At 38.4% G+C, this 27,631-nt stretch overlaps 1 protein-coding gene across 1 annotated transcript in view; it reads left to right on the plus strand.

Annotated features, from left to right (window-relative positions):
• Positions 1-27,631, plus strand: part of RASA1 (RAS p21 protein activator 1) — a 75,435-nt gene that overhangs the window by 15,506 nt on the left and 32,298 nt on the right. The window contains exons 2-5 of the mRNA XM_058656403.1: positions 17,929-18,081; positions 18,996-19,135; positions 19,682-19,748; positions 24,637-24,754. Of these exons, the coding sequence (XP_058512386.1) occupies positions 17,929-18,081; positions 18,996-19,135; positions 19,682-19,748; positions 24,637-24,754 (478 nt within the window). The remainder of the gene's footprint in view (positions 1-17,928; positions 18,082-18,995; positions 19,136-19,681; positions 19,749-24,636; positions 24,755-27,631) is intronic.

The following is a 27,631-nucleotide window of genomic DNA, read 5'->3' on the forward strand; positions in this document are numbered from 1 at the left end:
CTTCCAGGTCTCCCATGCGGGTGCAGGGTCCCAATGCATTGGGCCGTCCTCAACTGCTTTCCCAGGCTACAAGCAGGGAGCTGGATGGGAAGTGGAGCTACCGGGATTAGAACCGGCGCCCATATGGGATCCCAGGGCGTTCAAGGTGAGGTCTTTAGCCGCTAGGCCACGCCGCCGGGCCCTTGGAACTTCCTTTTTCTAATGTGTGATTCAACTATAAACTCTAAGTCCTTTTTGCTGTACCCTCCAAATGTTCATTTGTATTTTCATTTTAGTTTAGCTCAGGAATTTTTAAATTACTTTAGGGATTTCCTCTTTATCCTCTGTGATATTCAGAGGTTTTTTTGTATAGTTTTCATTTATTTTGGGATTTTTCAGCTGTCTTTTTTCCCGATCACTAGTGTAAATCCATTGTGTTCTGATAGCAGATGTCAAGATGTGTATTACAGTCCAGAATGTGGTCTGTGTTGGTGAGTATTCTGTGTGGTCTTGGAGTGTGCAGTCTGCTGTTGTTGAATGTGATAGTGTGTAGGTCCATGGCATGCAGTTGAGGGATAGTGCTGTTGAGCTCAGCTGTAGCCTTAACAACTTTCTGCCTGCTGGACTAGTCTGTTTCTGGTAGAGGCATGTTCAAGTCTCAACTGCAGTTGTGCAGTAATTCATGTCTTCATGTTAGTCTGTAAGTCATGTACTCTGCTGTTGCAATCATACACATTTTGTATTTTCCTGGAATACTGACTCCTTTATCGTTATGTAGAACCTCTTCTTTATTCCTGACAGGTTTCCTTGCTCTGATGTCTTGTCTGCAATTCAGACATTTGCCCTGGAGTTTGGTTAGTGTCAACATAATTTCCCCCCATTCCTTTACTTGCACTCTGTATTTGTTTTCGTATTTAAAATAGGTTTCTTGTTCGCATACTGTGGCTTTGCTTTTTGGCACACTATGTGGACTGTTAACCTTTAAGTGATTAATGGTAGATGACTATCATCTTTGTAACTGTTTTGCTTTGTTACCATTTTTTTTTTTGTGTGAAAAACTTGTCTTCCACAATTTTTCTGCTGTTTAATTTTAGTTGAGCATTTATGGCTCCATTTTTTTCCTTTTTAGCATATCAGTACTTTTTAAAAAGATGCATTTATTTTTATTGGAAAGCCAGATGTAGAGAGGAGGAGAGACAAACATCTTCCATCTGCTGGTTCACTCTCCATGTGGCCACAAGGGCTGGAGCTGAGCCAATCTGAAAGCAGGTGCTGCTTTTTTTTTTTTTTAAAGATTTATTTATATGGAAAGTCAGATTATACAGAGAGGAGGAGAGACAGAGAGGAAGATCTTTCATCCGATGATTCACTCCCCAAGTGGCCGCCATGGCCAGTGCTGCCCCGATCCAAAGCCAGGAGCCAGGAACTTCTTCCAGGTCTCCCACACGGGTGCAGGGTCCCAAGGCCTTGGGCCGTCCTTGACTGCTTTCCCAGGGCACAAGCAGGGAGCTGGATGGGAAGTGGGGCTGGGCCCCGCACAATAGCGTAACGGTCAAGGTCCTTGCCTTTAACAGGCCGGGATCCCATATGGGAGCAGGTGCTGCTTCTAGTCTCTTAAGCGAGTGCAGGGTCCCAAGGCTTTGAGCTGTCCTCTGCCTTCCCAGGCCATAAGCAGGGATGGGAAGTGGAGCAGCTGGGTCATGAACTGGGATTCTGGTGCTTCCGGGTAGAGGATTAGCCAATTGAACCATAGCATCAGACTCAACACATCAATAACAAAAACAAATAAATAAATAAATAGTGTTTATTTTGAAATTTGTAATGAATGCTTACAATTTATCAATGTTTCTTTTCAAGTAAACTGTGATGCCTGACATGTAGTATAGGAACTTCATAGTCACAGCATTGTTCCTGATTTCTTGCTCCTGTCCTTTGTATCATTGTCGCCTTTCTGTCCAGGTGCATGTAAGGTGTAAGAACACAGATTGCATACATTGTTGCTGTTCTGAACAAGCTGTTACCTATTGTATCAATTTAAAAAAAAGAAATGGCTTTTATTTTGTCTTCAGTTATTCATTCTTCTGTGTTCTTTCTAACCTATATCATTTTCCTTCTCTGATGGATTACTTCTGAAATTTTGCAAAACATTATCTACTGACAGCTAGTGTCTTTGCTTTTATTTTGTTCCGAGAGTGTATTTCTCCTACACATTTGAAGGGTAGTTTCACAGGGAACACCATTTTAGTTTGGTGAGGTTTCCACCTCAGCATTTTTGTGGTGCTTAAATGGTTTCTGAGAAGCTATGTGGAATATTCAATCTGTGGTCTTCCATAAGTAGTTAACATGTGTTTTGTATCAGGTTTTATTGAGGATTCTCTTGTTCTGTTTTTAATTTTAAGAAATTTATTCTTTATACCTTTGAAAGCCAAGAGTGAGTGAGAAAGGGAGAAACACAGAAATCTTCCATCCGTTGTTTCATTTTCCAAATGCTGTAGCAGCTGCGGGGGTTGGCCCAGGTCAGAGCTGGGAGTATATGGAGTGTGCGTCTTCCTCATGGATGACAGGCCCCGTGGGCCTTGGCCATCACCTGCCTCCAGATGGACATGAGCCGGACTGGGATTGAAGTGCAGTGTGACCCCGGGCACTTCATGGGGTGTGGGGATCCCAAGCAACATCCTACTTGCTTTGCCGAACATCAGCCCCATGACTTTCTCATCTTTGGTTTCTGAAGTTGGAATAGGATATGTCTTTTTTTTTTTTTTTTTTCATTTTTTAAGATTTATTTATTTTTATTACAAAGTCAGATATACCGAGAGGAGAGACAGAGAGGAAGATCTTCCGTCCGATGATTCACTCCCCAAGTGAGCACAATGGCTGGTGCTGTGCTGATCTGAAGCCAGGATCCAGGAACTTCTTCCAAGTCCTCCCACACAGGTACAGGGTCCCAAGGCTTTGGGCTGTCCTCGACTGCTTTCCCAGGCCACAAGCAGGGAGCTGGATGGGAAGTGGAGCTGCTGGGATGAGAACCGGCGCCCATATGGGATCCAGGGGCGTTCAAGGGGAGGTCTTTAGCCGCTAGGCCACGCTGCCGGGCCCGGAATAGGATATGTCTTAATTGTTTTTTGGCACTTTTCTTGTTTTAACATCTTGGACCTATGACTTTGTGTCTGACATGAATTTGATAGAATTCTTAATCATTACTATATTAAGTACTTTTGTTCTGTTTTTATTATGTAAATTCTGCTTTTGTAGTTTCACATTTCCTGAATGTTCTATTCATTTCTTTTTTCAGTCTCTTTTTAAATTAATTTTAAGCTTTGGAGATAGTTTCTGTCATGGTTATCTCTGTCATGTGGTTATCTATGTCATGGTTATCTATGGTGAGTCCATTCTGGTAATGAACTTATCAAGGTACTCTTAATTTCCATTACAGTGCTTATTTTTAGCATTTTATTTTCCTTGGAAGTGTCATATCTCTGCCTGCATTATCCATATATTTTCATTAAAATGTTTAGTTGGGCCAGCACCTGTGGCATAGTGGGTCAAGCTGTGCCCTCAGGGTCATCATCTTGTATGGATGCTGGTTTGAGTCCCAGCTGCTTTACTTAAGATGCAGCTCCCTGCTGTTGTGCCTGGGAAAGTGACAGAGGATGGCCCAATTGCTTACACACCTGTGGGAGACCTGCAAGAAGCTCCTGGCTTCAGACTGGCCCAGCTCGGACTTGGAGACTCGTATTTTCTCTCTCTTTCTCTCCACCCTCTCTTCTCCCTCTATTCCGATCTCCTTTTTAATGTAACTAACGCTGCCTTTCAAATAAACGTTAAGCAAATCTGTACTTTTAAAAAACATTCAGTGTATTAATCGTGATTTTAAAACTCCCTAGGGTAATTCCCAGATCTCTGCTATATGTGTTTGTGATGTTTGCCCTTAGTCTTCTAACGGAATTTTTTTGCTGAAAACTAGACACAGTGTCCTGGGAAAAAACACATGCTGTGAGCAGGCTGTTGGTAATGCGGAGGTCAGGGAAGTGTCCTGGTAGGTGTCTGGCTGGGTCTGTCGCCTCAAGGACACTGAACTGAAGCAGTGCTGCTTGGTGCCCTCACCATGCCTTTCCTCCTTAGGTGACTATAAGGGGTTGGAATCACCTTTTCCTCTTCCTCCAGCTGGATTAGGCTCTGATAAATTAATTTCTGCTGAAGGCAGACCTAGGTAAGAGGATCAGAATGATGTGAAGTTTCAGAGTTGTTTCTTTTGCCTTCCCTCCCCACAGGAAATTTTTGGGTATTTGTTGTGGGGGAGTGGTGGAGTTGGTAGTCACGTCAGGAGCCAACTGTAAATGGGTTCTGCTCAGTGTTTTAGCTCCTAGGTCTGTCCCTCATGAGTCTCCAACATTTTCTCAGTCTGAGCTCTCCTGCGTCACTTGTTCCCGGGAGCTTTCTCTTGTGGGTTTCTGCCCTGATGAGTTCGGATTTTTCCGCATCTGCTAGTCCTTTTGTTGTAGGGAGTACTGGTTTGACCTGTGGTTTCTCTGAAAGCTCGAAGAAGAGTTAACTTTTAATTTTGTTCAGCTTTTGTTTGTTAGGATAGATCAGTGACTTCCAATTGCCTTATATACCAGAAGGGCATTGGAAATGGCTTAGAACAGATTTCATCTTTTAAGTTATAAAGGAGTTGAAAGATTGGTTTGTGGAAATTTGAGGCTGACCCTTTTAAGGGAATAGCGAGCACACTAAAGGGAGCAGTTTGTCCAAAATAACAAAGATGCCATTTGGTAGAGGATTTTTTTAGATATCTTTTAAAATGTCAGTGAGCTTATGTTTCTTGCTTTAATTGTAGTGTTTAAAAAAAGTGATGCTTAATTTGCAACACTTGCTGATCTGAATCAAAAATCTAAATTAACACAGAAAATTTACCAGAAGAAAGCAGTTTTGGACAATTGCAAGCCAGTTACTAGGGGTCAGCTTTTTTATAAACATGTGAAGGCATTTCCTAAACAGTGAACGGTATTTTTCAGTTGGAGGAGTTGGTGTTCTTTGGCCTCTTTGCTAGTTGAGTGATTGGGGAATGTCTGCATTCTGTGTTCTTAAATGCCGAGTGCAACATTAGTACAGGAGTTCTGAGTCTAATATCTTAACAACTTTTTTGTTTACTTTGGCTAAACCGAAGTGTTCAGTGCATCCTCTGCAGGATGTGTTTTGGAAAACATAATAGAAGCAGGTAGATTTTTGTCTACCTGGTGCTTAGAGTGCAAGTACTCATAGTCCACAAGGCGAACCTGTAGTTGAGGCTTTGGAAAACTTGACTTTGTGGTTTTGATGCTGTTAGTGAATCATTATGCTGGAAACGTAGCTTACATTTCTTCTGATTCAGTATTTCCTTTTGTGAAGTAACGTTAACATCTTTCCTTTTAAAATCCACTGTGATGCTGAAGTTTTATAATTATAAAAAATGGTTTTGACTCAAGTACTTACGTAAATGTCTGTGATCAAAAGTTCACAGAAAATTCATGTTAAGGAAAAGCTGCATGAATCAAATGTTGCCTGAGACAAGCCTGTCCTTTAATTTTGTTTTCTGTTAATATTTTCAAGACCTTCATATATGAGGTTTGTAAATGGTTATTTAAGATTTGTGTATATTTAGAGTATACAGATGCTCACAGTGAAGCAGTTATTACAGTCAAGAAAGTTAACAAATCCATCATCTCACATAATAACCTTTTGTGTGCATGTAGCAGGTGAGAATGCCGAAATATTTCAGAATGTTTCATGCATTTTTGTACACGGGCAGTTTGACAGTCGCATTCTGATGGTCAGTGATAATGATGTCACAGGAATCGGGAACCTATTTAAAAGTTGAAAAAGTAAATGATTCAAGAGTATTAGTATATTAATGGGTTAACGTTACTTAGAGTGCCTAGAAGTTATGCTGTTGTCTTGTAATTTTTTTTTATAGTTGACACATAATAGTATGTGGCCAGGAAACGATGACCAATCAAATAAGAAATACATAATTCAGTGTTGCTTATTACAATTTAGAAGGATAGGAGGAAACTTCCCTAGTTGGGAAGCTGTCTATGCAGAAATATGATAGAAACAGAAAAATCTTAGATAAAATTATGAATGATTTGTTCTAAGATTATAAAATCTTTTTTAGAGATAATGCCTGTAATAATCAGAGTTGAAAAAACTTAATACAAACTAAGATACTCAGATTTTTTTTGACACTGGATAAGTTTAAAATATGAACATGAATGTTTAAATAATTAATGAATAGAGAAAGCAAAAAATAGTGACCAATCGTGATATGGAAATGTGTATGTCATAGAGGTAGAAGCATGGATGCCTGTCACAGCTCTCACCTCAGTGGGCATGAAGTCTTAGAGAAAACAGACAAGATGAGACAGGGCTGGGGTCTGGTTCCATCACACTGACTCAGCAGCTGGAACTGCCCATAGTCTTAGGCTTTGGAACTGATGGTATGTGAATTTGCAGAAATTACCATAGTCTTGGCTTATACAAATATTTGGCAGTGATGTAGTAAATGAGGAGGTGGCTAACAGGTAAACAGAAGAAGTCTAGTGAAGATGTAACTTTGCCTAGAAGTTACTTGCTTATACACAAATATTTATCTACACAACATTGTTATGTGTGCATGCAGTATATATGCAAGAATATTCCAAAATGTGGAAATTGGAATAAGACAAAAATGGAAAACAAACTTGATTTCTCAATAATTCTGTTAAGTTCAAGATACTTTGAAAGTGATGGTAGCAGGCTTTAGCTCATCTCTAGAGAAATGAGGGCCTTGGAGATTTAATTGTGTTGATTCAGTGTTACTTGCTCTTCCTGTGTTACATACCTGTTTCTGGCTACTGATTCCGGTTTCCTACAGATGCAGGTCCTGGAAGGCAGCAGTGATAGCTAAGGCAGTTGGGTCTTGCCACCTACATGGACTGAGTACCTGATACGTGGCTTTGATCGCAAGTAAGGGCTGTTGTCATTTTGGGGGTGAATGAGGATGGACTCTTTGTCTCTGCTTAACGAAAGAAAAAATCATCCAAATAAATGAACATTTGGTTAAAAAATAGAAATACTGAAGAAAAATAGATTCCCTTTAAAAGTGTGTGTGTGTGTGTGTGTTTGTGTTTAAGCATAGGAAATAAAAAGTAAGAAGGTGGGGACATGGTCCCTGTGTGTTTTCTTTAGGTCCTAAATTATGAAGGTGTGTGTGTTTGCATCTGTTAGCCGTTTGGATAATCTGTTCCATAGAGTGGATCTTGATGTCTATTGCTGAGTTTTCAAATGGCTTGTTTTAATATTGATTTCTGAATGTTTTAAACCTGCAAGTGAGCCTTTTGATGGATGTGTTTCTTACAGAAGTCTTCAGTCTATGTATTGGTTGGTTTTTTACTTCTTGAGCAGAAATCCTTAGTTTTATTATAACAGGTTTTAGAGGCTGGTGGTTTTTTTGGGTTGCATTTAAGAAACCTTTGCTTAAAAAAAAAATGTGTTCTGTACCTTAAATGTCGACAAATATCTTGTTAGTTACAAGCCAGTCTAGATTATCCTAAAATCTGCCAAGATCAGGAAAATTATACTTCAACACAACAAATGGCTAAATACTGAAATGAAATAGACATGAGACAGCTGAATGGTACCTTATAGCCATTTTAAGGTATATAGCAGCCAGTCCTGTATATAAACTAAAATTGAAATGTCAATGAACTAATCATAGGTTGTGGCTAGGACTTGTTTTTTTTTTTTTTTTTTTTTTTTTTTTTTTTTTTTTTTTTTTTTTTTAACATACTGGTTACTCAAAACCATGTCAATTCCATAATATTGCAAATTGCTGTTGATGTTATATTGGGACTCTTAACTAACTGGGATGATATTCTACCAGCTCTAACTTCGGACCAGAAATGGTCTCCCCAAGAAACTGTTCAACCCATCTGGACAATAAGTAGCTGGACTCTATGCTTGGTATATGTTTGCAAGGAAAGAATCTTGATTGAATTTGAACTGTAATACTGCATCAAGGTGGAGGAATCAACCAGGGGGGAGGAGTGGGGGGATTCCCAGAGCCTACGAAACTGTCACATAATGCAAAATAATTAATAAAAAAAAATAAAAAACCCTTTGCTTACCCTAAGTATATAATATTTGTGGGTTTTTTTTTGGTGGAGTGTTATTGTTTACTCTTTCACTTTTAGATGTAATTTAGATATGAAGTCTAGTTGTGTGTGTGGTGCAGGGTAGAGGTCAGGATTCATTTCTTCAAAATAAGGATTTCAGAGCTGGTGCAATGTCTCCGCAGACTAATCCGCCCTGAGCACGTGCACTTCATGGTTGCAGGTGTTTGTCCCAGCTGCTCTGCTTCCACCCAGCTCCCTGCTTAGGACTGGGGAAACCAGGGAGGACAGCCCCAGACTTTGAGATCCTGCACCTGCATTGGAGAAGATGCCCCTGGCTTCAGACTTCAGATTGGCTGAATGTTAGCTGTTGCAGCCATTTGGGGAGTGAACCAGCAGATGGAAAATCTGTTTCATTCCTTTTCTTTGTAAAATCTGCCTTTCCAACAAAAATAAGTAAATCTTCAATAAAGTAAAAATGAGGGTAACCTGTTGACCAATTTTCATCTACTGGGAAATTATTTTTTTCACCCTGACCACTGCCATAAAATCAGTGGTAATATATTTGTGAATCTGTTACATTAAGTTATGTTCTAGTGATTTATGTACTCATTTTTACAATTTTTGATAATAAAATAATTATTCATTTGTGAAAGGTGCAGGGCAGGAATCACTGTGCAGCCCTTGCAGGTGGAGGGTTAACGAGTTGAGCCGTTGCGCTGTTCCAGTGTCCAGGATTTTTATTGGGAATGTGTTATTTAGGGCTGAAGTAACTGCGTAGCTTACTTTTTAAGGCCTTTTTAAACCCCTGGATTCAAACTGATAGTGTGCGGACCAAGGCCTTCACCATGAATCATATTGTTGGCATAAAATGTGGTAGGGTGCAGGGCCCCTAGTAATCAGGAGTACTCCATTTAGATAGCATATCTCAAGGGCCTGAGGTTCACCCTTAGAAGTTGCACAAGAGTCAGACCCCCCCTTGCACCCCCCCTTTTTTTTGCAATATCCTTAAGATTAACCATAAGTTAATCTTTTCATATATAGTGTTGATATTAAGATGTGATATTTTGAAATTGTAACTGAAATGTGTTAACATCCAGTTTTAGATCTGCATTGGTTAGTGAAACTATTTCTCAAATGACCATTGCATGATGCTGTGAAATGTGAATGAATGATAGCCTAGTATATTTCAATGGAACTCTGTGTAACCTTTTTATTTTATTTTTTTTAAAAAGATTTATTCATTTTATTACAGCCAGATATACAGAGAGGAGGAGAGACAGAGAGGAAGATCTTCCGTCCGATGATTCACTCCCCAAGTGAGCCGCAATGGGCCGGTGTGCGCCGATCTGAAGCCGGGAACCTGGAATCTCCTCCGGGTCTCCCACGCAGGTGCAGTGTCCCAATGCATTGGGCTGTCCTCAACTGCTTTCCCAGGCCACAAGCAGGGAGCTGGGTGGGAAGTGGAGCTGCCGGGATTAGAACCGGCGCCCATATGGGATCCCGGGGCTTTCAAGGCGAGGACTTCAGCTGCTAGGCCACGCCGCCGGGCCCCTGTAACCTTTTTAGGATGGTTATTTCCTGCCTGCCTGCCTGCCTGCCTACCTGCTTAATATTTACTTGAATGGCAAAGTGAGAGATGTTAAGTCCGCTAGCTCAGTCCCCACTCCTCAAAGAGCCACACTAGCCAAGGCTGAGCCAGGAGGAGCTTGTAGTTTCATCCTGGTTTCCAACATGGGTTCAGGAGCCCAAGTACCTGGGGGCATTTTCTGATGCTTTCCCGGGCATATTAGCAGTAAGTTGTGTCTGAAATGGAATAGCTAGGACACGAATTTGTGCCCATATGGGATGCTAGTGTTGCAGGCAGAGACTTTATCTGTTTGGAAAATTGGCCCCCACTGATTCTGCATGAATCTGTATTCTCTAAAATGAGTGTAAGTATATAAAGATAATTTTCAAATGCTATGCAGCAAATAGTATGCAGGAAATTGATTTTTTAAAAACCTGTTTTCTATTAAATTAGAAACTGTCGTTACACAAAGGTATAAAGTAGTGCTGTTCTTACAAGTGAAACTGTTTTACATAAAATTGTTACCTATATTAATAACTCCATTATGATATTTTAGAATTAGTAAATATTTTATATTTTTTAAAAGATTTATTTTTCTTTGAAAAATTTGCAAAGAGAGAGGGAGAGAAAGAAGGTCTTTTCTTCTCCTGGTTTACTTCCCAAGTGACTGCAGCTGCCCTCCAGCTGCTTTCACAGGCCATAGGCATTGAAAGAGAGGCAGCTGGGATACGAACCGGCAGTTCTGTAAGGAGGAGGATTAGTCTGCTGTCACTGTGCTGGCACCAATGAACATTTTATTTTGAATTGTACAGTGTGCAACCATTGAAATAACTGGAATGTTTAAGAGGACACTCATATGTCTGACCTGGTTTTTCTGAGAACACCATTGTTAGCAGGTCATTTTATGCTTAGGGTTTGAGATATAAAAGTTATTTTGGGCCAAGAGGTTTTGAAGCTGATATCCTAGAGCAGGTTAGAGTTTGGCTGTTCCTGGAGGCATAGGCATTCCCTGGAGGAAAGGGTGGTGAATGATCCCTGCAGTGGACTGAGGGCTGTGGAGGCACCTTACGTGGGAGAAGGCCCGATCTCGTGAGACAGATGGGTTCCAGGAAGGGATTATTATTTTTGTGTAGACATGAATGTCTCGCTTCCCACTTAGCATGCCAGCTGTTTTCACGGAATTGTGCCAAATGTTGACTAAAGAATTGTGAAGGTTTTGTAAGTATCTCTAGTATCCTTGGGTATCTTTAATTTCTCTTGCAAATGTAAGGAATCAGGAGTTTGGTAGATTATGATAAGAGGATTAATGGTATGGCACCCAAGCTAAACACTAAGAATGAGGTGGATTTCTGTAGATAAAAGGATGGTCATAAGGTGATTCAGAGTGAAGGGAAGGCATGAACAAAGGAATGAAAGTACTTGCTTCCTCGCTGAGAAAGCAGTGGTGCAGTGGAGACTGGCAGGTTTGATAAAGATTCTTGATTGAATGCATGCCAGCAATTTGAATTGTAATCTACAAGCATCTTCCGGTTCTCTCCACAAATGGCTACAAGTGGCACCCTGGCCAGGACTGAAGCTATGAGCTGGGAATCCCCTCCAGACTTGCCGTGTGGGTGGCAGGATCCTAGCTAGTGGAGCTAGTGCTGCTGTCTTCCAGGCTTTGCACTAGCAGGGAGTTGGAGGTAGGAGATGAAGTGGGACGTACTTACATGCTTGGGTGTGGGGTGCTGGTGCTAAACAGACTGCTCAGCCAGATACCCCCATTTCAATTGTTTTTTGATTTGTGCTTCAGTCACAAACTAAAACTATGATCTTACAGATATTATAGTTCTAATATTATGATGCACAGATGTATAAGGACATCGAAGACAGTGAAACTGGAAGACAGTGCAAGAATTACTTTAGGACATGATGAGAAAGGATATTAACAGTGGAAAGTGGAAAGATGGATAAAGGATCATTGGAGGTGAAATTGTAAAGGGTATTTTAACTGGATAGAACACAGACAGGATGGAAAAGTGAGTGCTGGGATGGTTCTACTCATACCTCATGTTAATTGATTTTGTACTCTTATTTATTTTTTTATTCTTTTATATTTTTTTATTCATTGATTTATTACATTGTATTATGTGATACAGTTCCGTTGGAACTGGGAATCACCCCACCCCTCTCCTCACCCTCCCCCCATGTGGAATATTCCACCTTGTTGCATATCCTCTGATCAAGTACTGTTGAAATTCCCTCTTTGCAAGCATAAACTAAACATAGAGTCCAACATCTTATAGTCCAGTCTAGTTCCTCAGCTTCTTGGGGAGACCCTGTCCGGTCCGAGGGCAGAACCATCAGATTATCAACCCGATCAATTAAAGGCTCCAACATACCCTCAGCAACAATTAACTTCGTTGTGTAATTAATAGTTATAGTATTGAGTAACCAATATGTTAAAAACAGTTGCGATTTCTTAACCATCTTCTGTGATCACCTCATTGTCAATTCAGTTTTAGTTTATACACAACATATAATATACATAAAATAACATGTTTTACATAACATCATATCCTCTTAAATTAACGCAAACATGTGGTATCTGACCTTTTGGGATTGGCTCATTTCCCTTAGCATTATGGTTTCCAGTTTGGCCCATTTGGCCACAAAGAACTGCATTTTGTTTTTTTTAATAGCTGAGTAGTATTCCATGGAGTAGATGAACCATAGCTTTCCTATCCAGTCCTCTGCTGATGGGCATTTTGGTTGCTTCCATGTTTTTGCAATTACTGATTGTGCTGCTATGAGCATAGGGGTGCATGTTGGCTTCTCATAAAACAGGTGTTTTGGGTATATTCCTAGGAGTGCTATTGCTGGATTATACGGTATGTCGATTTTGAGTTGTTTGAATGTTTTCCATACTGATTTCCATAGAGGCCGTACCAACCTGCAGCCCCACCAGCAGTGGAGTAGGGTTCCCGGTTTTGTACTCTTGAGAGCTGGTTCTTATAGCTTTTGTTACTGAATTATTTTACTGCCAAGTGCGTATTAAAAACAGGATAAAATAGAGGTTAACAAAGAGGCTGAGCGAAGAACAATAGTATCTTTTGAGTTGTTGAGATGTCCAGACAGGTCTAGCAGCTGTTAGAAATGCAGTTCTACTATTAAAATCAGTCGAGCGTTGTGAATGATTTACCTGATACATAATCTTCATTGGGATAGTGGAGAAGTATGACATATATATAACCTAGATTATGTAACTGGTGCTCCTCTTTCTGTTTTGGCCATCTTAAACAATACCTTTTTGAATACTCTACCCACTGTTTAAAAATTTTTATGACATTTTCATGGAAAAGCAGATCAGATTTTGGGAGGGAAGGACAGACAGAAAGGTAGCAAATAGCTTATTCTGATTGCTAAGGAAACAACAAACTCAGTTAAATCTGACAGGAAAGCATTTGTCTCTTCGCGTCTGTCTTCCTGACATTCTTCACTTCTCAGCTTGCAGCACTCCATGTGTCAGAAGTGCTGGCAGCTTTTGCACACGCGGTGGGAATTCAGACATCTGCATGGCCCTTGCTCTGTCCGTCTTACTCCCTTGTCCGCTGCATCTCTGTTGAGCTTCCTGCACAGAAGTTCTCGTCTTGTGCTACTGTAAAGCTTTCTCTGTTCATCTGTAGATTCTATTTTTTTTTTCCTATAGGAAAGGAACTTTGGCAGTTAAAACTATTCTGTAGTGACAGAGTCCGAGTTTGTGGGAAAAGTTAACTGAAGGTGCAGTTGAATACCAAATATTTGAGCTACTTTTAGTTGTACTTTCATTGCTGGTTTGTGGGTGTTTTGTGCCTGTCTTTTAGATTTATAATATATAGTCTGTGACTGCTCTTCCTTAGTATAATAACATACTAGCTTAACTTGCATTTCCTTCCTCGTTTACTGGCCTTGATTACTACTTGATTGAGAGAGTTGAGTACGTGAGTCTATATTTTCAAGTTCACGGATCACTTTGCTTATTTGTGAGTTTGTGGGATTAGACTAAGTATTTGAAGTTCCTTCTTGCGCAGGAATTTCTTAAAACCATTTTCTCTAATTTTTATCTTGAAACAGTGGTGTATTGTTACATCATGTCAAGATTGTATAGTCTGTCTCTATTTGTTTTCTCCTTAATTTCATTTATTTATTTAGAAGGTAGGGAGCCTACGAGACCAATGATGTGTATGTGAGAGAGAAAGCAAACACATTGCTCCTAATTCACAGATTCGCTCTCCCAGTGCCTAGCAGGTCTGGAGCTGGTGTGTCTCAAATCTGGGAGCCAGGAACTCACTCCAAGGCTCTCGGGCACATGGCAGGTACTGAGTTAGCCAGGAGCCTCATTAGCAGGAGGTTAGAGTTTGGAACCAGGGCAGCAAATCTGGGATGAAGGCATCTTAACCATGGGGCTCAATGCTGGCTTGCAGGTATTTATCTGTTTGTCCCATATCCTACTACTTTCTATTACCAGATTGAGTTGTTTGATAAGCTTTGTTCACTGGATCATAATCTTTCAGCTTGTGGTATCTAATATTATAGTGTTTTTTACCATGTAGTTTGGTAATGCTTGACATGTATATTGTTGAAGGTGGATTAAATATTAAGTTTATCTTTAATCTTCAGATTTAGTGGCTCAAAGATACATCAAAATAGAGGTTAATAAATATTTTTTGTTACATTAAGTAGGTATTGAATTAGTGTACCTTCCAAAGAGATAATTAACCACTGTTCTTCCCTGACCTGCCCCACATACCACCCCCCCCCCCTTTTTCTTTTCCTTAAAAGCACAAGCTTGCTTCAGGTAGTTTATAGTTAGGTGGAAGTAATACATCGGACCAGGTGACCACAAGTCATTTCATGCACCTAGCGTAGTGGCACTGTAATGGTCAAAGTTCTCAAAGTCCAGCTGTTTGGAGGATTGAGAGCACACAGATGGGAGAGATTGATGCTAGGCTCTAGGGACTGATGCTAGTGTACTGCTAGTAAGTATTCTGCTTTCTCTGTTTTCTTCTTTTCCTTTCTGCACATTTTTGGAGAGGTGTGGTTATTATTGTTTTTCCCTATCCTTCACTTTTTGTTTTCTAAGCGGATGGGTATTATTGAAAGCAGCACAAAAGGTGGCAGTGGCCAGGGCAGGTCCAGACCAAGCTAGGAGCTTAGGACTGCATCCCAGAGCTCCCGCGTGGGTGACAGGAGCCGGTGCATTGGGACCTCTCACTGCTGCCTTCCTAAGGTGTGTTAGCAGGGGGCGGAATAGGAAGTAGGGCAGCCAGGACTTGAACTGATTCGTCTTGCAAGTAACAACTTTAACCTTCTGTGTGCTAACACTGGTCTTACTGGAGTCTACTCTTAACCATTGGGCAGCCTATGTAGCGTCCTTGGTTTGTTTGCTTAAGAAGTTTGGAAATACTATTTAAATTACTTTGCAGTTGAGACAGATTTTACTCCCTATTTTGCAAGTGATAGTAATGACTTACACACTGTAGGCTTTGCATTGGGGAAAAACCAATGCCTTAATTAAGACTCCTAATTTTCAAACTTTTATTGTTTACTTCAAATTATCAGGTAAATCACAGTATCAAGAATATTTTCAGGGACCTGAATTGTGATGTTGCAGGTAAAGCCATGTTCTGTAATACCAGCCTTCCTATGGGCACCAGTTTGTGTTTAGACTGCTCCATTTCCAATCCACACCCCAGATTACAATGTGGGAAAAAGCAGCAGAAGATGACCCAAGTGCTTGGACCCCTGCCACCCACACAGGAAACTTGGATGTGACTCCCAGCTTTAGCCACCATGGTGGCCTGTTCTCATCTGAGAAGTGAACCAATGGGTGGAAGAGAACTCTCACTTCCTCCTACCCCATGTCTGCCTCCTTCTCTGTTACTTTCATGGAAATATTTCTTTAAAACTTTCTAAGAGATTGGGACTAGTGCTGTAACAAAGTGGGTAAAGCCACCACCTATGGCACCAGCATACCCTGTGGGCTCCAGCTCAAGTCCCAACTGCTCTACTTTAAATCCTGCTAATGTTGCTGAGAAAGCAGCAGAGGATTGCCCAAGTGCGTGGACCCTGCCACCAATTGGCGAGACCCAGATGAAGATCTAGCTTTGGCTTCCAGCTGGCCTAGCTCTAGCCGTTGTGAGCCAGTGACTAACTCTGGGAAATGAACCAGCAGATGGCCCCTACCTTATATGTTCTTTCTGTAACTCTGCCTTTCAAATAAATCTTTTAAAAAGATTTCAAAGATGATTTTCAAAGCTACTGTTGGAGTAGAAAAAACCCTTTAATTAAACAGATATGCCACTGAATATTCACTTCAAAACTTGGACATCGGGAAAAGCTCAATTATATATGTAGTGTGTGTATAAAGAAAATATATATACACAAACATGTATATACATATATATGACTGTAGGTTGATTATTGGATCTATTAGTAGTAGTTTATAATTATGTTTGAAACTTAAGAGCTTTTGTCTTGAAAAGGGCAGAATTGTTACTATTCAGGAAATTAAGTTTTTTAGAATAATGTCTGCTGTTGATTATCATTTTTAGTATACTAAAACCTCACAAAAATACTTAAATGTGGAAACTGAAATCCACAAATCAGTACATATTTTATATTTTAATGAAGGTCAGGTATGTATCATAAAATCTTTGTATAATGCTTCCTATACCTTTCTGTGTATCATCTTACGGTGACCTTGTAAAATGGAGATTAAAGCCTGCCATTGCGCTTAAGCAACATAGATTTTAATAAATGTCCTACAAAAATAGGAACTTGGTAAAATGCTCCTTAAATTTGTTTTGATTATATGTATGTTGCACTGCATTGATAATAAAAAATTTTCATGTTTCATCTAGTGGTATCAGAATTTCACCCCCCAAAATGGAAACTCGTAACCTTGAATTTCAAAATTTTAATGGCAAATGCCAGTAAGTTTTAGTTCTTTAAGGATCTTTACTGGTATCCAACTTTTCCTTTCAGATAAAACAAAAAACACAAAGGCAAGTTAAATTTATGTGGTGTTTATCTCAAAGATCATGGTTCATTTAACTAAGACAGGATTTCAGAGGAATACAATATTGAATATTCTTTCTGTTCTACTCCTGATACTAATGATTTTGCTGTTAGGTTGTAATGAAACTCCGGGATTAGGTTTTTATTATTTTATTTTCAGTCTTATGTACAGACTTCTGAGTAGGCCTATTTTTAGAAGGAAGCTAAACATAATTCAAGATTATACTTTTGTTTCTGATAAAGGCTTATTCTTTCTCTCCTTTATTTTAACCTAGCCTACAGAAACGGTTGTATACGTATGGTAGTACTACCACTGGCTTACTGTGTAACATTTGTCACTGTAATAATTCCTCTGAAGCTTCAAATTGAAGTATCAAAACACATAAATAAATTCAAACACTTTGTGGATTTGTCATCCTCCTATGACATGTTCAGTCTAATATGCTTTTGTTTTGATCAGTGCTTATGACTCTTAAAGGCATAATTTAGTAACAGAATAAAATGTTTTCTTATAGGTTCCATGTGACCTATTAGGTCAAGTCTTGATTGAATCATGCATTTCCATTTGCCCATGCTACTGTTATTTTTTTCTTTAAGGATCTATTTATTTTTATTGGAAAGGTAGAATTACAGCAAGAGAAAGACAGATCTTCCATGTGCTGGTTTACTCCGCAAATGTCCAAGAAGACCAGAGTTGGCATGTCTGCAGCCAGAAACCAGGAGGTCCTTCTGGATCTTCCACATGGGAGCAGGTGCCCAAGCAGTTGGATCAGCCTCTATTGCTTCTCCAGGCCCCAAGAAGGGAACTGGGTCAGAAGTGGAGCAGCCTAGACTCAAACAATGCCTTTTTGGGATGCCGGCACTGTAGGTGGAGACTTAACCTACTGTGCCACTGTACTAGCCCCAATTCTGTTATTTGTAAATAAGGCTTTAATTGCAGTGTTTGTGCTTTTGGACAGTCCTAGAAGTAGAAATGGATGAAGTTCATATATAAGGTGATTGGACCAAGGCTTATGTAACAGATTTAAAATTGAACAGACTGAGAAATAGTTAAAAAAGAGTTAAAATTATAATTGATTTGGAGTAAAATCTGATAACTTATGTTACATGTATAGTTTGTTTTTCAGCTACTTCTGATTATATATTTTTGAGTCAACATAGTTCATTTTATGGTTGCTGTTTTAATTCTAATATTTTCTCTTTTTCCCCTAGGTGGTATCATGGAAAACTTGATAGAACCATGGCAGAAGAGCGCCTGAGGCAGGCAGGGAAGTCTGGCAGCTACCTTATAAGAGAGAGCGATCGGAGGCCAGGCTCCTTTGTACTTTCTTTTCTTAGCCAGACCAACGTTGTTAATCATTTTAGGTAAGTCTTTAGTCCTTATTGAAGGCTGTACATACAGCTGTTTGAATGTAGTATTCAGAAAGATACCTGCTTTCAACAAAAGCGAATGATCCAGTGATACCAGACAATGGAGAAACCTGTCCTCAGGTAGGGATTTACAGTGATGTAGAGTGATTTCTGTTGAACATTTTTAATTTAAAAGCATTACTATTAGTGCTGCTTAACCTGAAAATCCTCATACTTTTAAATTGTAAAAAAAAAAACGTATAAATAAGCTTGAGTATTAAAGTGGAAATTAAAGTGTGAACTCTTAGATGGCAGAGGAGGAAATACTGCTTGAAAATCAAGGTCTGAACCTTTAATTCTTAGCTTCACTGTTCTGGAATTTTGCAGTAACTTTAAAGGGACATGTTGATACCACAGTCTGTATGTAAATAGCTTTACATTTCTTACATCCTTTTTCATATTTATGGGAGAAATAAAAAAAAGTGCCTATATTAACTGACCAAGGGTTTGTGTACCCTTGACTTTTAGATTTTAAAATGAGTTTTAAAAATACATTAGATATTTTAAGATATGTGAGCTACTTTTAGTAAGAGTTTTAAAACTAGCTATGTAATTCAGTCTCATATAGAGATGAGAAGTAAGGCTAGATTTCCAAGAATTGGTTGAATTACATATAGGTTTGTGGGTCTCATGTTAAATGTATACACAATTTAGTATTCGTATCTGTGATTGTTACGTCACATTATGTTCATGTGTTTTAAAAGAAATAAATATTACCCATTGTGAATACGTTAATGCTATTTTAATATAGGAATATTGGTAAAAGGAAAAGAATATGAAAATTGTGAATCTATAATTTGTGAAATTTAGTTTTCTGCTGGCTGTAACAATTTATATGGTGATTTGAGATTTTTTTCTGATCCACTTAGGATTATTGCTATGTGTGGAGATTATTACATCGGTGGAAGGCGTTTTTCTTCATTGTCAGATCTAATAGGTTATTACAGTCATGTTTCTTGTTTACTTAAAGGAGAAAAATTACTTTATCCAGTTGCACCACCAGAGGCAAGTAAAAAATGGATAAAATGTTGAAAACTTTTTTTCAATTATGGGTTTTAGTTTCTTTGGAGAAGTGTGACATTAAGTTCTGGTTGTAATGTTACTTTGAACAAAACTGACTTCTTTGAAATAGAGAAGGCAATTTTTCGGTCATTTTATATTTAAGCAAGCAGATTTTTTTTAAAAAAAGTAATACTGTATGGTGATGACTTAGCAAATATTTTTCATGTTTGAGGAATAATAACTGATTTCATATCCTGAAGAGAGATTTCCTATCCCTGAAGATGCTGCAAATATGGGCTTTGTATTTCCTACATTGGTTTATTTAAGCCACAGTGGTCATTCCTATTACCTGATAAAAACACTGATAATACTTTAAAAGAGTTTCTGTTAGTGGAAGAATGGACTTTTCTAAGCCGTTGCTATTGAGAGGCTCGGTAGAAATTAGTCTGAATGATTCTGTAGGGTTATGAAGCACTGACTTTACTCTTCTGTGGACCTACTTTTGACATGACAAAGAAAGATCTAATATTTTTTTTCAATTGATTCTAGCCAGTGGAAGATAGAAGGCGTGTGCGAGCCATTCTACCTTATACAAAAGTACCAGACACTGATGAAATAAGGTATTTTGTAGTATATTCTCATGTATAAGCATTGAAATTGGCATTGAAGAAGCTGCGCTTTGAAGTTGTTTTGATCTTTGAGTAGGAGAATTTTGAAATTTCAGGAAATAGACTCAAGTGAGGTTAATACTGGATCTGCTTTGCCTGCAGTGCTGGGTTGGTTTGTTCAGGCTGTAGATATGGTCTGTAGGAGAAACGGGTTAGCTTTCTTCCCACTGTCTCAGGCAAGAGGAGTCTTCTTGGGCTGCAGCTATAAATGATACTGAGAGAATAATTTGCCTTCTCTGACGTAACAGGTGAATCATTTTAAATGTTAAGAACATCAAGAAATTATAGAACATGATGGTTTGTTGTTTGTGTGGTGTACACTTTGATTTCTCATGTAAATGAGAAGTTCTCATTGTTTTTGTAAGCCGTTTACTGCAAAGGAACTGTCTTAATCTTAAAATGAGAAGGTAGCTTCTGATTAAATTACTCATTCTGAGTTGCTCTTTGAAATTGGTGACAATATTCAAAATGTAGTAAAAATTTTTACACTGAAAATCTCTGGAAATGTTTTTTTTTAAAATCAAATTAGATATTTAATCCTCAAATAGGAATTATATTTACCTATAGTCCTAAAATTATTTCTCATTTAAATTTCATGAACTCATGTCCCATCATTTAAGTTGGAAATTCCAATAAAAGAAAGGAGAAAATATATCTCATAACTGAGAAAATTGGTAAATTGCAATTTAGGGATAATAGATAACTTGTCAGTTCCCGGAGGGATATCGGATGGTAGTTCTTGAAGTATGATCCATGTTACCGTGAAAATTTTGTAAGATCTATTTGAGCTGATTCTTGCATGAAGGGCCTTGAAAACGCTCCGACACAACATGCATTGTCTTCTCTCCCTTTTACTCATTCACCCACCAGCAGCCCACAGTGACCAAGCCTGGCTGGAACAGAGCTAGAAGTCTCGACTCACAGTTCCATTCTCTTAAGTGGGTGGCAGGAGCCTAGAGCCATTGCTTGCTACCTCTTAGGATCTGTTTGGTGGGGCACACAAGCGATTAACTGAACCCAGAAGCTCTGAGGTGGGAGGGATATCTTAACTCAGGTTTAACCCCCCCCCCCATCCAACTTTCTTCTTTTTAATTCGCTGTTTTCATGAACACTTTGAAGTTCCCTTAGGATTATCCAGAGATGCATTATGAGGACCCGATTCCCGTAACTTGGTACATGGAGAAGCCCTGTGATCTGCTTTCTGCGAGCTGGAGACTCAGGAAAGCCGGGGTCTAACTTAGTCCAGGGCAGAGGCTTCATACTCGGGGAAGTGATGGTGTAATATCCCAGCTCATCCAGGGAGGCAAAGAAAAGAGGCACGTTCTGCCTTCCAAATGTGTCCCATTCAGGCCCTCACTGGACTGGGCGATGCCCCGCCATACTGAGGGCAGGATAATGTATAGGTAGTTCACTGACTCGAATGCTGTGTTCACTATGCTCTTCATAGACAAACGTGGAAGTATTTATTCTGGGTGCTCTGTGACTGAGTTGGTTTGACATGTGAAGTTAACCATCATACTCCTTGGCATCAAAATTATTTCTAAGACACCATTTGCATTTTCCACTGTGATTTAAAAAAATTATTTATTCAGAGAAGGAGAGACAGAAAGATTTTACATCTGCTGGTTCACTCCCTAAGTGGCCACAATGACTGGAGCTGAGCTGATCTGCAGCCAGGAGGCAGGAACTCCTAATGGGTCTCCAACATGGTCATGGGATCCCAAGGATTTTGGCCATCCTCTGCTTTTCCAAGCCAGAAGTAGAGAGCTGGATGGGAAGTAAAGTAGCCAGGACATGAACTGGTCAGTGCCCATATGAGATCTCAGAACTTGCTGGAGGGAGATTGAGCAAATTGAGGCATTGCGCTGGCTCTCCACTGTGATGTTTACAGTAATGATACAAAGGGTAAAACTACCGGCCCTTCGACAGAAATCAAGCCAGTGGTTGGCACTGAAGTGCACAGTGTTCTTCACTGCTCCAGGCTTGTAGTCGGTCAAGAGCAGTTGCACATCAAGTGTTCTTGGTGACAGCCTGTGGTGCAGTGGGTTAAGCCACCACTTAGGACAGCTGGAGCTCCTAATTAGAACACTGGTTAATTCTTCTCATTCATTAATAATGCAACTGCTCACTCATGTGCCTGGAAAAGCAGTGGAAGGTGGCTCAAGTACTTAGCACTCCTGCTTCACATGCGGGAGACCTGGATGGATTTCCTGGCTTCAGCTTGGCTCACCTCCGTTCAGTTTGGGGAATGCACCACAGGATGGAGGATAACTCTGTCACCTTCTATCTTTGCCTTCCTGTGTGTCACTCTGCCTTTCAAATAAGTGAAGTTCCTGGTGAGGCAGAGAAAATATTTTACTAAATTTCAACTTCTAGCTACACATTTTTAATACTACGTTTGATGAAATAGGAAGTATACTTTTGTATAACAAAATTCACTGTCTTACGGAAAAGAGTGAGTTGAAACTGTTACTTTTTGCACACTGTTTTTACTTGAGAGAGTGACTGACAGGCAAACTATGGTTATTCAGACTCCAGTTTTGACATCTTTTGCAAATAAGAACAAAATGAGAATTTTATGTCAAGAAAATAACTGACAGTGTTGTTACCATTGACAAAATGTGAGTTTTTGAGCAAAATTTCAAGTTCAGGAAACCTTATATCAGGCATCAAGAATTTGACAACTCCCCAGCAGTGCCTTTCTGGTACAGTCAATTGTGATATTAAAGAATGAGATGTTTTGATGGTGTTTAATTTGTTAACTGTAAGATCCGCATAGCTCAGTGAGCCAGGGTTTTCTGAATGACTAGAGTAGGGTGCTTAAAATTATATGGAAGAAATCCAGAGTATAAGATAGCCTAATTGATGTCATTGTAATGCATACAAAATGTTCATTGATAGCAAAGCTGTAGAGAGCTCGTTACAACTGAATTTTAAGATAAAATACTGCTTGTGTTAGTGTAATATAGAATATTTATATTTGGTATGATATCATGGAATATCTAATTGAAAAGGTTATTTAGATACTTATTCTTGTCCTGCCAACATATTTGTGTGAAGCCACATTTTCTTCATATACTTTAAGAAAAATTTTATAGTAATAGATGGAATTCTGAAACATACGAGAGTCAGTTTTCAAGATCTGCAAAAACGTAATGTTACTGAATTAGTAAATGCTGTTAGTACTCACGTTCTTCATGTAAGAAGATACATAAAAAGAGATGAGTAAATAATTAAAACTTTTGAATTCTGATGTGAATGAGTATCAGCACATGTATGATATAGATAAAAGCCATTTAGGATATCAGTGTTTCAGAATATAGATGAGTCCTAAGATTCAGAAAAAACAATTAGAACTGAGGACTTAATAAGATGGGAATTTAAATAATTAGAATGTGTAAATTTTGATACTATGAATTTATATAATGACTTTAAGAAATTTCGTATAAGAAATATTTTTAAGGTAAAAATATCTGGAAATTAATGATATTTAACAAAATACTTTAACTTCTTTTGGGAAATATAAAGTAGTATAAATGAATCTTACAGTTGGTGTTGGAACTGGTGATGTTTTTCTTTTAATTTTTTGGTTTTGCATCATAAAATGTTGGTATAGCAATAATGGAGCTTAAATATGACTCACTAAAATTATATCATTACATGTCTGTCTCAGTTCTTGTTCATATACTCTGTTTTACATGTAATAGTTGTTTTAATGTGCTTTTTATGTGGTTTTCGAGAGGAATAATTTAATCTTGTTAAGGAATAATGTCTGCTGCCATTCAGTTAGTGATACAGTGGCCACCATTCAGAAAACTAGTATACCAAGAGAGTGTGTTACTTTGTGATCATTCCACTGTACAGGGAAGTTGTGTGTGTGAGTTTTGTTTTCTCAGATTTGTTGAAGAAACAGTGAAACTTCAGAGCTGGCATAAAGAAAACACAGCTTTAAGGATGTGAGGAGAGATTTACTTAATAGCAATTTCTGAATATTAAAACAGAAAAATTGCTAAAGGAATATGACAGTATGTCTGTAGGTACATAGCATCCTACAAATCTTGAAACATTACATGTTTAGTAGCATTCTTTCAAGACTGAAATGAAAGATTTACGGAATTCCGGATGATTCTATATTGAGGACATATGTGAACAACTTGTTCTTAGGATGATGAGGATATTGAAAACACATAGGTTGCAACAGGAAGACTAAGTTGTGCATGCATGCTATATTCTAAAATTGAAAAATGCACATCTTTTAGTAATACATTACTTGATGCCACATTCAGAGAAAGAATTTCAAACGCAGAGAGAGGTGATTGAGTGAATGACCTAAACCCTAATCGGTGATATGAAGAAGGCTGATTTGACATAAGGATCTATATGCTAAAAGTAATTGTGCTACCTAAAATAGACTTTGTCTAAGTTAACTCTTGTATAAAGTGTAATGTGTTCATTGTATTTATTTTCTTTTATATTTTATATATAATGCATATATGAAAGGTTAATACCATTGAAAGCTAGATGCTTCATTTCCATTTTCTTGGAGTTGTACCACAAAGCCTACTGCTTACCTGTCAGTCAATCAAATTAGTTTACACAAATTCTAATTTGAATCCAATGATGAAGATTATCCAACTAATTTCATGTATGAATGTATCAATTCAGATTATTGTCTTTAAAATTTTATATGTATGTGAAATGCCAAAAGGAGGACAGTAATTTGCCTGTAATTTCTTCATGTTTTTCCAGTATTGCAATGATTCTGTTTGTGGTAAATGACTATGCAGAATTCTGTATTTAAAGTTATTAATTTTAATAATTTCATAATTGCTGTTTTTAGTTTCTTAAAAGGAGATATGTTCATTGTTCATAATGAATTAGAAGATGGATGGATGTGGGTAACAAATCTAAGAACAGATGAGCAAGGACTTATTGTTGAAGACTTAGTTGAAGAAGTGGTAAGTTTTGTTCTTTTCAACTTGGGATCCTAAATATTTTGTAAGAATTTGAACAACTTCATAATTGTGGAAACTATGAATAATTCCTTTTTAAGGACTTTGTAAGAAATTTTTCATTGATATGTTTACTTTCAGTAATTACTGCTTATTTGTAAATAAAATAGCCAAGCCAACTTGTTATAATATGTAAGTGCCAGTTTTCAGAAAGTTTTCTTGAATTTCTGTGGATTACAAATTTGTCTGTAGTGTTTATTAACCTCTTAGTCTTACTCATCAGTGAAATTACTTCAGATTTCAGCATATATTTGGTTTTAGGGTTTTTTTGTTGCTTAATATTTATTTATATTACTTGAATGAGTTAATAGGGAACGAGAGATACCTTTCATCCACTGGTTCACTACTCAAATAGTCCAAAGCCAGGAGCTTTGAGTCTTCGATGTGGGTGTGGGTGTCCAAAGCCTTGGACCATCCTCTGCTGCTTTCCCAAGCCATTAGCAGGGAGCTGGATCAGAAATAGAATATCTGAGATTCGAACTAGTATATATGGGATGTTGGCACTGCAAGGTGAAGACTGGCCTTGATAAGCCACTGCACAAGCCTCCAGGTTCTTACCTTCCAAATGTATAGTTTTCTAGCAACCTTGGAAAATTAGTTTATCATCCTCATTATCGCACACTGTTCAATCTTTTTAACTCCTCCTTTTGTTGCCATTACATACTTTATTATTAATCATCACATTGTACAAATGATCACATATGTGTATTTTTAAATAATGTCAACATTTTAGCAATATTTATGCATCAAAGATAGGGTTTGGTACTACCAGGATATGCCAAACATTACAATTTTGAAATTCTTTCCTCAGATTTGTCTAGCATGAGGGATGGCTTTTTGTTCTTTTGTAATTCTCAAAGGTACTCTTTTTAAATTAAAATATGGATTGGTAACATTTTGAAACCCATGCTCTGATTTTCTCTAGAAAGAAGGCAGCAGAGAATATTTGTGTGTGTGTGTGTGTGTGTGTGTGTGTGTGTGTGTATTTCAAATTATCGGCCTATTGTGGCAATCAGATCCTGTGCAGAAGAAAAACATACTGAGGAAAGCCAGGAGGGGCTAAGGAAATGATGTGATATATTCCACACTCAGTCACATAGTGGAAGAGTTGGGGTTAATACTCCTAATTGCTGGATTAATAGTCTGCACCTAATAGTGGGAGAGATACTTGCTACATATAGGTGAGAAGTATTGAAGCTAAGACAGCTTATTGCCGCTGTTGATTTTCCCACAGATACTGTCTTTTAAAAAATATTTTATTTAAAAAGGGAGTTCAGGGAATACAGTTAAAACTTCAATGTTTTGTTTTCATCTCGCTACACCATCCTCTTCCAGATCCTGATTACTTAGAGGAAATTATAGTATAGTTAAACTACCCTTGATCTCTTAGAATTCTAGATCAGATATAATAAGATAAGCTGTAATAAGGGTAATTGAACAGTGCCTAGTGTTGGCAGAAAAATATTAATTAACAGCCCAGTCTAGGATAAGGAGACATGAAAAACAGTGTGGGTTAAGAGCTCAGTATAAATGAGCAGTGTGGGATGGCTGCTAAAATGAGTAGGACCCTCCCTGGATTACTGGTGAGAGTGTCAGGTCAGTGCTGAACCCGTTTTGTTCCAGTTTAGAGTGATTTTTGAAAATGGGATTCATTAAAACATGTCAATTTCTTGTAGGTTGAAAAGTCATTTGGATCTTACCTAGATTGTGAATATATTCCAAGCATTGTGTTAATGGTTGGATTTAAGTTTCCCCTATTGAATTTAGATTACTGTTCTTTAAGAGCCTTTATGCTTTTATAAATTTCAGAAAATGTTTCAGGGCGGATTTTTTGTTTTTGATTTGTGAGTGTGTGTGTGTGTGTTTGATTTGCTGTTGTAGCCCCATTGCTTTTAATTGTGTCTGCACTAAAAAATAGGCATTCGTTAGATGTTGTTGAGGGCATCGTGCCTCTTTGACTATTTTCCATCTTCCTTTTTAATGCCTGCCATGTAAAATTTGGTTCCTTTTTAAGTGACTCAGCTGAGCTGTCACACCTTTATAGAGGTTTTATGTCTGTAGATTCTCTTGGGGCTAACTTGTGTCATATGTTCTTATAACACTTTGTGAAGTCTGTATTTTGCAACATGTGAAATTCTTGTATAACAAATATGTGAATTTCTTTGGACTTGAAAGGGAAATGACAGAACAGGAGCAGAGAAACAGACAGAAATCTTCCATCTGCCGGTTCACTCCCCAGATTACTACAGTAGCCATGTCTGGGCTGAGCTGAAGCTGGGAACCAAGAACTTATAGGTCTACCATGTGCTGTCAGGGGCCCAAGCAGTTGGCCCATTCTTAGCTGCCTTTCTAGGCACTGGAGCAGAACCAGGAGTGCAAGCAGAGCTGCCCGCATTTAAACCAGCAGTTTGGTGTGTGGTGGCAACTTCTCATGCTGCAGCTTAACCCAGCACACTTCAGTGGTAGCCTTCTATTCAGTTCAGAGGTGTTTTATTTATTTATTTTTTTAATGCTACCTTGGATATGGTAGGTATTTTGTGACTGCTTTTAATTTGGTTAGATATTTAAATGAGGACAAAATTGAGAGAATCAAATACATGTGTAGTTAACTGTTTTCCTATTCTTTCCTTCACTGTGTGTTCAGTGGAAATTCGGCACCAGGTGTTATGTTAGGACAGCAAATAACTCAGTGAAGTGTGTACTCAGCATTGTCCCATGCTTGTAATGATTGTTTGTGGTGGTGAATGTTAACCAAGAATGACTAAGACCTTAAGATGGTTATAGCCACTTTCTGGTACACACGAATATATCTCAAAAATGGAA

Source organism: Ochotona princeps, chromosome 28 (assembly GCF_030435755.1).
Source record: "Ochotona princeps isolate mOchPri1 chromosome 28, mOchPri1.hap1, whole genome shotgun sequence".
In the NCBI taxonomy this organism is placed as follows: Eukaryota; Metazoa; Chordata; class Mammalia; order Lagomorpha; family Ochotonidae; genus Ochotona; species Ochotona princeps.